At 48.7% G+C, this 10,572-nt stretch overlaps 1 protein-coding gene across 6 annotated transcripts in view; it reads right to left on the bottom strand.

Moving 5' to 3' along the window:
* ano8b (anoctamin 8b) overlaps positions 1–10,572 on the bottom strand; it is a 42,255-nt gene that overhangs the window by 7,442 nt on the left and 24,241 nt on the right. For 5 of the 6 annotated variants that reach the window (XM_061237204.1, XM_061237206.1, XM_061237205.1 and 2 more), the window contains 11 exons: positions 9,590–9,728; positions 8,026–8,122; positions 7,393–7,509; positions 6,705–6,832; positions 5,515–5,676; positions 4,763–4,915; positions 3,718–3,844; positions 3,450–3,505; positions 2,567–2,641; positions 2,219–2,353; positions 140–892 (listed from right to left, as the gene is read on the bottom strand). In XM_061237204.1, the coding sequence (XP_061093188.1) occupies positions 140–892; positions 2,219–2,353; positions 2,567–2,641; positions 3,450–3,505; positions 3,718–3,844; positions 4,763–4,915; positions 5,515–5,676; positions 6,705–6,832; positions 7,393–7,509; positions 8,026–8,122; positions 9,590–9,728 (1,942 nt within the window). The remainder of the gene's footprint in view (positions 1–139; positions 893–2,218; positions 2,354–2,566; positions 2,642–3,449; positions 3,506–3,717; positions 3,845–4,762; positions 4,916–5,514; positions 5,677–6,704; positions 6,833–7,392; positions 7,510–8,025; positions 8,123–9,589; positions 9,729–10,572) is intronic. The other variant, XM_061237207.1, reaches the window with a different exon arrangement.

Here is a 10,572-nt window from a genome sequence, read left to right as displayed (position 1 = left end):
GTTTGAAGGGGACAGGGAATGAGGCATACAGTGTAGTGCATAGTTCATATGGCTGAGTGTGTCGGACATTTTATCTGATCATAAAGAAAAGTGATCACAGAGAGGGGCGGGCGGCCATTTTGACGCAGCCAGCGGATACCTCATACGTCTGCATGCAGCTCTCGATCTCGGCCTGGGTGAGGGTGTTGGGTTCGCTCTCCTCCGGCGGGTCGATCCAGGACTCCCTCTTGGCCCTGCTGTCCTCCCGCTCCAGGCTGCGGCCCCTCCTCCGGTGCCGGAGGGTGACGGTGCTCTCGGGGCCGAGCGGGAGCGGGGCGGCAAGCACCTCCCGCGAGACCTCCTTCACCTCGGACACCTCGGTGCCGTCGTCGTCGTCGTCGTCGCACAGCTCGAAGACGGAGGCGGGGTCCATGCCCTTCTCCACCATGGTGGGGCTGCCCTCCTCCAGGAAGTTGTCCTCCGCCTGGGCGGCGGCGGCGCCGGCCTTGCGCTCCACCTTCTCGATGAAGCTGACCTTGCGCAGCTTCAGGCCGCAGTCGATCAGGCTCTCCTCCTCGTTCTCCTCCTCGCTGTGCCGCGTGCCGTCGTCCTGCTCCTCCTCGTCCTCGGGGACCCCGCAGCCGCCGTTCAGACACTTCTTCTCCCGCCGCTCGGCCTGGCCGATGCCCGGCCTCGTGCCCCGCAGGCCCGGCCCGGGCATGGCCTGGTCGCTGGGCGAGAGCTGCGCCTTCCCGGCCGCCAGCCGGCCGTACTTCAGCAGCGCGGACAGGAGCAGGTCCCACACCGCCCGGAGCGTCAGGTCGCCCAGCTTGTGCCGCTCGTACAGGTACGGCTGGACGACCTCCTTCACGTTCTGTAGGAACTGACGGATAATCAGCAGAGTGGCCAGCATCTGCGGGTGGAAAAATCGCACTGAACAAACGGGTCAGGAAGAGCCTCACTTTCACTTACAACACTGAGCAGACTTAGAGGAGGATAGAAGATATACTTTTATTCAATACCCATGGGCTAATTTCTCCTCTGCATTTCACCAAATCTAGTTACTAATCTAGAGACGTACTGTTCTTACTGGCCACTTTTACTTCACTTTGCCTTTGCCTTTGCCTTTATCCAAAATAAATCCAAAATTGGTCAGGTAAGACTATATATACACAGACCTGCAAGGCCACTGCAGAATATTGTCGAACAAAGCAATCCCAAGGTGGAGATTTAGGTTTCATGGACTGCTTTGATGAAACCTGATACAGTTCAGTTCACGGGCAGTATACGTGGCATTATACTCTCTGTAACCTAAGCAATGCCCAGCTAAAAATATAATAAGAAAAGTCAGACACACCAAATCCACTGCAAACACTTGCTGAAATATCAGATCGTTCACGGCTTCTGAAGCAAGCGAGACAGGCGGCGAGATAGAGGGCACCGTTCACAGTAAAAGTGCAACCTCTCAAGCTTCACTCTTCAAAGTACAATCAAAAACAAGGATGCATTCACAATCCGGGTTCAACGGCATCGCACTCTTCTGACAGCTCAGAGAACAGTAACCGTGAGCACTTGAAATGCTTAAGATTTTTCCATCCCAGAATACAAACCACATTTATGCAGCCAGGCAAGTATCCAAAGCTAATCATTTCAAGACGACAGCATTCAGTGCAACCACTTGGTACACAGAAAATAATTTCACACAACGTGCATAGTAAAATATATAAGAACCCCGATGCAAGCAGAGGTTCTTCCCACACAACAGGTGAGAGCAAGATAATTTTAACACATCACTGATATCTTTACTGTATTTTTACTGGGACAAAGACTTTTCTGTGCTCAACTGGTCTTGCCTGGTGCAACTGAGCCAACGAAGAGGAGCACAAGGCAGGATTTGCACAAGGAAAGTATTTTAATCCAAAACAATTACATATTTGACCCAGGTCTGCATAGTAGAGTATATAAAATCCTCTATGCAAACGGAGGTTCTTCCGTGACACCAAGATCATTTAAATACATCACTAATATCTTTAGTACACTTTGTTTATCCATGTGTGACAGTACAGCCGTGACAACGGTTTTGGTTTCTGGTGTCTGAATAAAAGCACAAACCACAGAGCAGAACAGTGCACACAGACAAGACAGGTTGACAGACAGATGGATCAGCCAATGGCATGCACGGGGGCGTGAGGGGGCAGGACCCCCCCCCGCGCCTGCACCCGCCCCCCAACTGGCGTACATTGGACCTGAAGGAGGTCCGGAGGCACGGGAGGAACTTGATGAACACAACGTGGAACCTCAGGGACACGAAAGGCAGCACGTTTTCCTTGATCTGTCTCAGAATGCCCTGCGCTACTGAGAAGACCAGCAGCAACTTCGGAAGGGGCCGGAAGGATGGACGGATGGACGGACAGGGGCAGGGAGGAGAGAAGAACACAAGTGAAGGGAAAAGGGATGGCTGACACCGAAGGAGAATAGGAGGAGGAGAGACGGGTGGTTGGTATAGTGGAAAAAACCCAGGATGACTCAGAGGCGCTCCTGACCCCCCAGTCGCGCTGGAGAACCGTTAGAGACTCCTGCAGCTCACCTCTTTCAGACGCTCCATGTCCTTGAGGTAGAATCCAATGTAGAAAAGGCTGAGATAAGAATTTACAAACTGAAACTGCAAGACAAAAAAGAGAGCATAAAAACACACGTGACCTCAAAAGCCGCGACTACGATCAACTCTACTCGTCAAGCAGTTGTAACCCAGGTTTGTCGAATGCGAATACTGGCCTAGGTTTAAGGGACATACACCAAGATCGTTCCTTTGAGCTAATGGGATAATAGAGAAATGCACAAATTAAAGTACATTGTATCAAGCCTTCAGGGTTTAAACCAGACAGTATACATTATTTTTTAACCTATATTTTCTCCCAATATGTACATACTCAACATTGCCAAGGCAAGTGCATACTCTCATTGGAAACAAGTGGGTGTAGTGTAGTGTAGTGGTTAAGGTAAATGACTGGGACACGCAAGGTCAGTGGTTCTAGCCACAATAAGATCCGCACAGCCGTTGGGCCCTTGAGCAAGGCCCTTAACCCTGCATTGCTCCAGGGGAGGATTGTCTCCTGCTTAGTCTAATCAACTGTACGCCGCTCTGGATAAGAGCGTCTGTAAAGTGATGTCACGCCACTGCTTCTGTTCACGGCTGCATGTGTCGCTCTTAACTGACCACAAGGGGTCACTGCTGTGCAAACTTCCCCTCCCTCCTCAGGCGATGATATGGCCAATTATGCACCACCCAGTGGGGCTGCTAGCCGTGGCCTGGATTACATAACAGACTGTGGGGCGTATTCAGACACAACAGTGCCTCAACACAGCAAGCAACCCAGCAGGCCAGCGCAAAACATTTTTGATTATTACTGACATCCAATCCCCTGTTCATACAGCGGCCACCAAAGAAGAAGAACACAAGAAAAACTCACAAGAACCATTTTAATGATGAGATTTTTCTCATAGGCACTCTGGAGTCTGTAGTTTTCTGCGGAGATATGGGAGAGAGAGAGAGAGAAATATCGAATCAACAGTCATTTGCGGGTGAATGATTCCACCTGTCACGGAGCGCTGAACACGATCTCTGTGCAAACACATTAATCTCGCGCTGCGACAGCAGTGTGTCTGCTGACAGATCTGTCCCCGGTCCCGCCCCGTCCGTCGCCCAGGGTCACCGCGGCAACGACGCGGCCAGCTCACCCATGTCATTGAGCCAGGAGGCGATCTTCCTGTATACCTCGTCGCATGCGGTCACAGTGATGGCCAGCATTATTTTGGGGATGAACCTGGCTACACGGGGCAGTTCTTTGATCCCCATCACAAACTCCTGCAGAATAAAAACACGAGACACCACATGTGTGGTGTTTACCGACACAGGCTTTTCACGAGGGATGGGCAGGACTAGTCTTTATTCAATTCAGTTTCAATACAATTTTATCTGTATAGTGCTTTTCACAGAAGACTGTCACAAAGTCGCTTAACAGAGTAACAGAAGGGAAGAAAAAATACCAGGCCTGAGCTCCCAAATAGCATATGAGGTGAACAACTTGTTTATGGGGAGAAAAAGTCCTCAAAGGGAAGAACTCTTGGCTGGAAGAACCCGGCTATAGGGGGATGCTGATCCTCTGTTAACCACTTAGTCCATTAGTAAAATACTAGTCTAAATACACAAATAAACAATAGTGTGTATGAATAAATCTCTGATTATGAGCCTAGATAAAGGCGGGTCTTTACGTTGGTTATTATTGAATGGCAATGCTGGCTGCCGCCGATGTTTTTAATTAACCCCACTGGGTGCGGGCTGTGCGCAATGGAGCATTTTTAATTAGTGTTTTTATTTTGTTAATGTAGGCTATTGTTTTAAGCAGCTACACCATATAAGAACAGTAAGAAATGATCTTGCCATGAATAAAGCACTTCATGCACGTGTCAGACTGTAAATTGTACTGTAAATTAATTTGCGACTAGTCGACCGCTGTGTTAAGACTACCTCGACTACTAAACTAGTTGAAATGCCCGTCCCTACTCTTCACCCGTTTACACGGCGCGAGTGGCAGCCATGTTAAATCGGGACGTTACATTATTTATACGCTGACACACTAGGACTGACTCACCGGGGCCCTGACTGGCTGCCCGCTACACAGACAAGCATATTAACACACAATTAAGAAGAACAGTCACGGGTGTTAACGGAAGTCGCAGAAACATTAGGCGACGAGCACGCGGGCAGACCGTCCCCACTGACCTGCAGCTCAAAGCAGATGAGCATAGCCAGGAAGACAAAGCAAAGGCATAAGATACAGATGGGCAGGCTGACCAGCCACCTGAACACCCTCCTCTTCCAGGGGGGGTAGTAGAACTCCTCGCAGCCCGTGACCGGACTGCACCGCTTCACTCCCTGCGGAGGGGAGAGAGAGGGAGGAGGGGGAGACAACTGACCCATAGGACTGACAAAAAACGGATATGCATAACACAAAAATGGCTTAGACAACGATAGCAGTCCACTGCCATGTCATGTTTCCTGTCGCACGCTTTCACACATTCTCCGTGTGTATGGTTTTACTTTTCTTGTCACCGTGATGCTGGTCCACCATCTTAGGGACTCCTATTTTCCTCGTGAGCTGTATGCTCTGTTTGTTTTTTATACTTGTGAATTCCTCTGTGGTCTTCAAGCACTCATTCAACTGCACTGCAAAAAATGGCTGCCTTTACGAGTGTTTTTAGTCTTTTAATAAGACTTAATAATCCTATTTTGTTCTCTCAAGTAGTAAATATTAGCTTGTTTTAAGTTACAGTTTGCTGGACAAGTGGAATTTTCTGACCCCATTACTAAATCTTGAAATTAGTCTTTCTCACCTCATTGTAATTTTTTCTCTCATGTAGCGAAAATGTAATAGATATAAGATTTGAAGTCTAAATATAAGGCTAAGAGTGTCTTGTTTTTTGTCTTTTGCAGTGTGCGTCCTTGGCCAGGTAGTTCATCCATGCTCCACTCACCCGAAACTGCGGGCGGGGCTCCTCCAGAGACTCTGCGGGGGTGTCCAGGGTGCCCCACTTGTAGGCCAGCTCTGCCCCCCTGCGCTTCCAGCGCTCCAGGAACAGGGTGGCCCAGACCACGTTGAACAGCGCAAACACCACGCAGCAGATGTCCCGGCTCGTCTGTGCACAGAGGGTCAGCACAATGTCAAAAACACAGAGAGAAACGCGCGCGACCGCAATCGCACACGACCGCAAAGGCACACAACCGCAAACGCACGCGACCGCAAACGCACACAACCGCAAACGCACGTGACCGCAAATGCACACAACCACAAACGCACGCAACCGCAAACGCACACGACCACAGACGCACACAACCGCAAACGCACGCGACTGTAAACGCACATGACCACAAACGCACACAACCGCAAACGCACACAACCACAAATGCACACGACCACAAACGCACACAACCACAAATGCACACAACCGCAAACGCACACAACCGCAAACGCACACAACCACAAGCGCACGCAACCGCAAACGCACACGACCACAAACGCACACAACCGGAAAACGCACACGACCACAAAAGCACACGACCGCAAACGCACACGACCACAAACGCACACAACCACAAACATAAACGCACACAACTGCAAACACACACAACCGCAAATGCATACAACCGCAAACTCCCATGCACACTGACCAACCTCAGACAGCATTTATGTTAATCACTGAAGGTGACCATATTGAACAATAATATTTCTATGATCTATGACTGGGAAGAATACAAAACATGCCCCATCTACATCACACTCTTAATAAGCACTCCTACCAGACCTGGGTCAAATACATAATTGTTTTAGAATCAATTACTATTCAGTGTGCTCAGTCCATCATGCCTGGTGTAACTGAGCCAACCAAGAAGACCAGAAGGCGGGGTTTGAGAGTATTTCATAGGTTCCAATACACCAGACAAGCTCAGTAAAGCATAGAAAAGTATTTGAATCCAAAACAATTACACACTTGACCCAGGTCTGTCCCCTACATATTCACGTTCACGCCATTTATGGCATTTAACATCCTCGGCAAAGCATATGAGAGCTGTACGTGCATAGTGAACGTGCTGCAAGACAGAACATTTTACCGGGGAGAACATCCTACATTCTGGCTGTGTTCACACACGATGCATACGTTCCCACCTGGTCCGACTCCGTGAGCATCCACAGCACAAAGCCGATCACTGCAGGATACAGCATGGAGGTGGTGTAGAAACCCAACCAGGCAAAGTACATCGCAATCTTCACTCCAAAATAGTCACAGATGTCATCTATTGCGAGCAGGGACAGAGAGACACATAACATAATCTGCTTTGAAATCCATTACTAATCCCACATTCCACAAAACCTTTTCAAAATCTCTCATTCTTACATGAAACAAAAGAAACATTTTGCCCTACATGTGATAATAAGGGTTGGTTTATACATGCGTGGCAGTAACTCCTTAGCATAAGGTCACATGACCCTTTGTTAGCACAAAAAATCCATTCAGCGCTGTAAGAACAGCGAGAACTGACCTCCAACAGTGTCGAAGGAGAGGGGTGGCACACAAAACATCCACTGTAGAGAAAACTTTATTCAGCAATGCGTGTGTGATTACAGCTACTGAAAGACCTTCACACTGTGTGACTCCACGTGGGAATCAGACCTGGGTCAAATTGTTCTGGACTCAAATACTTCTCTGTGCTCAACTGATCTTGCCTGGTGCACTTGCGCCAACCAAGGTCTTTACCTGACAAGCTCAGTAAAGCTCAGGAATGTATTTGAATGAAAAACAACGACGTATTTGACCCGGATGCAGTAGGAACGGACTGCCCTGAGCAGCACTGACCGAGAGGCTGTTTCTCACACACGGCCTGGACCCACGACTTCATCAGCTGGCTGAGAATCCTCTGCTCGTGCAGCGGGAAGACCTGCTGAATCACACCCCGGGCACTCAGCTCCGGGACTGAGAGAGAAGAAACACACGTGTGTGTGTGTGTGTGTGTTGTGTGTGTGTGTGTGTGTGTGCACATGCAAATACAGCAATGCAAACACACACACACACCCACCCACAGTCTCCTGTCAGCCTCTAATACACATTTTACTGCCGCAAGCTCCATAATGTTTGGGACTAAGACATATTTATTCTTGATTTTGCTCTGTACTTCATAATTTTAGATTTGTAAGCAAACAATTCACACGTAGTTAAAGTGCAGATTCTCAGCTTTTAACATTTTTTTTTGTATCAATTTTGGTTTCACTTTGTAGAAATTACAGCACTTTATACATGAGAATTGCTTGATTACAAATGTGCAAATCTAAAGTTGTGCAGTACAGAGCCAAATCAAGAAAATAAAATGTCTTTGTCCAAAACCTTATTGAGCCCATTGTAGCTTTGTAGATTTGTTTAGTGGCTGAGCAATCATTTGAAATTCTTAAACAGTAAAACAAACAGAAAAGGACAACACAAAGAGCTTCTTACTGATTGGCTGTCCCTCTAGGAATTGTATATTGTGAAGGACCTCCCCTTGTTTGGCTCGCAGATTGTCCAACCAATATTTAATGATACTCTGGCGCTCCTGAAACAATAAAACACAAAAATCTGCAACACTTACCAATCCGCTAAGATGCAGAGGCGGGGCACGGGGATATGTAAATGGTAAATGATAAATGGACTGCATTTATATTGCGCTTTTTATCCAAAGCGCTGTACAATCGATGCCTCTCATTCACCCATTCACACAAACACTCAGACATGCAAGGCACCAATCAGCTGGTCAGGGTTAGGTGTCTAGCTCAGGGACATTTTGACACATGCAGGGCGGGGGATCGAACCGGCGACCTTCTGACTAGCATTCCTCCTGACCTGTAGGGGGGCAGCCTGTAGAGTAGTGGCTAAGGTACATGACTGGGACCCGCAAGGTCGGCGATTTTGAGTATTCGGGGTATTCTAGCTGCCAACCGTGGTATACTAGTTGGAAAGTTGATGTAGGGTCTTCCCCAGCTTATCTGCAAAAAATCATCAGACCCTACACCCCTGCCAGACCTTTTCGTTCAGCCTCCACAGGCCGCTTGGCACCTCCCCCTCTCCGAACCTCCACCTCACGCTCACGACTACTGTCTGTTCTGGCTCCACGGTGGTGGAACGAACTCCCCGTTGAGGTCAGAACTATAGAATCTCTCCCCACCTTCAAGCGCAAGCTGAAGACACACCTCTTCAAGCAGCACCTCTCCCCATCCCTCCCTACCTCCCTGTGAACCTTAATTGTTGTCTCTGTGACTTGCTTTGTGTATCGGTATTTTTAGTTGGCTAGGTAAGCAGTGTTTGGATAGTTAACTTTGGTCACTTTTGCTGTTTGTTTGTTTGTTCAAAAAAAAAAAAAAAAAAAAAAAAAAAAAAAAAGGCCCTTGTCCTTATCTTTGTTGTACAGGTAGCAGTTGAAATTGTACTTCCCTCTAGGGTCTTTCAGCGAACTTATCCCTGGTTATGGGTATGCACTTTGTTGTACGTCGCTCTGGATAAGAGCGTCTGCCAAATGCCAATAATGTAATGTAATGTACTCTTCAAGGGTTCAAGATATATCTATGTGATCATGCTGGGACTTGGAACTGCTCTAGGGTCTTCAACGCACTTGTCCCTGGTTTTGATTTGCACTTTATTGTACGTCGCTCTGGATAAGAGTGTCTGTTAAATGACTTTAGTGTACAGAGAGGCACCCTGGGGGGCTCCTTATCAGATGGGTGGCCTGTAGCGTAGTGGTTAAGGACACGCAAGGTCAGTGGTTCTAATCCTGGTGTGGCCATAATAAGATCCCCACAGCCGTTGGGCCCTTGAGCAAGGCCCTTAACCCTGCATTGCTCCAGGGGAGTATTGTCTCCTGCTTAGTCTAATCAACTGTACGTCACTCTGGATAAGAGCGTCTGCCAAATGCCAATAATGTAATGTAAGGTAATGTAATGGACACTTTGACACACGCAGGGCGGGGGATCGAACCGGTGACCTTCTGACTAGCAGAAGACCGCTCCGGTGTGGCATTCCTCCTGACCTGTGAGGTGAAGAAGCAGAGCTCGCTCTCGATGTTCTCGTAGATGTAGTCCTCCTCGCAGGAGAAGCTGCGCGTGCCCCCGCCGAACTCTGGCTTGACCGCCTTACGCAGACCCATCTCCTCTGCGCCCCGCAGCAAACTGAGAGACGGCGGAGAGAAACCAGAAACACCCTGTGAGACACCATGTGAGAGTCAGATTACGTCAGAGGTACAGGGGAACATTGTGGGCCAGATTATCAAATCAAATCAAAAGCTTTTTATATCGTACATTTCACAGAGCAGTTTTACGCTAGGCTTCACAGCATACCCAGGCCTAAATCCCCCATAAAAGCAAGCATAGGGCAACAGTGGCAAAGAAAAACTCCCTAGTTGCCATATCGGAAAAGGGCTTGGAAGAATACAAATTCAATTCGAAATCAATAGGGGAGCCCAACCTCCTCTGGCCAGCTCAGGGTATGGGTTCAAATTGACCGACGAGGCCATTATATTATGGCTAACACAGGAATGAGGAGACTCATTATCCCTGCTGAAAAAAAACATCTCATGCTAGGTTTTGAAACTGCTGGTAGCTGGTCATTCTAAACTGGCCATAGCTGGATTTTACACCAGGGAAGACGGTGATATTTCTGAGGAATCACCCTGCTTGGAGCAATTGAGCTTCGATCAAAGGCCTGTTTTTAGAGTAGATGTTCAGAGCCCCCTGCTCAGGCCTCCCTGGAGGCCAGCAGCTTCTCTGGATCTGGGTTTTTTTGGGAGCTCTGTGGCCAGCGCCCCACCTTCCCTCCCCATCCCCCTTCCCTTTCCTCACTTCCCAGGAAGGGCGCACATCCGCAGGCAAACAAACGCCAGGGAAGAAAAACCACTGTTGCACTCACGCCACGCAACAACCCGCCATCTGCTCGGAGAGAGCCCCTCCCCGGGGGCTGCCTACGTGCCGCTTCGAATCGGGCCAATCACGCGGCTCGACCGCCGCTCTCTGCGTG

Source organism: Conger conger, chromosome 4 (assembly GCF_963514075.1).
Source record: "Conger conger chromosome 4, fConCon1.1, whole genome shotgun sequence".
NCBI lineage: Eukaryota > Metazoa > Chordata > Actinopteri > Anguilliformes > Congridae > Conger > Conger conger.
The sequence above is the reverse complement of the archived record's forward strand: the minus strand, read 5'-3'. Positions and strand labels throughout refer to the sequence as shown.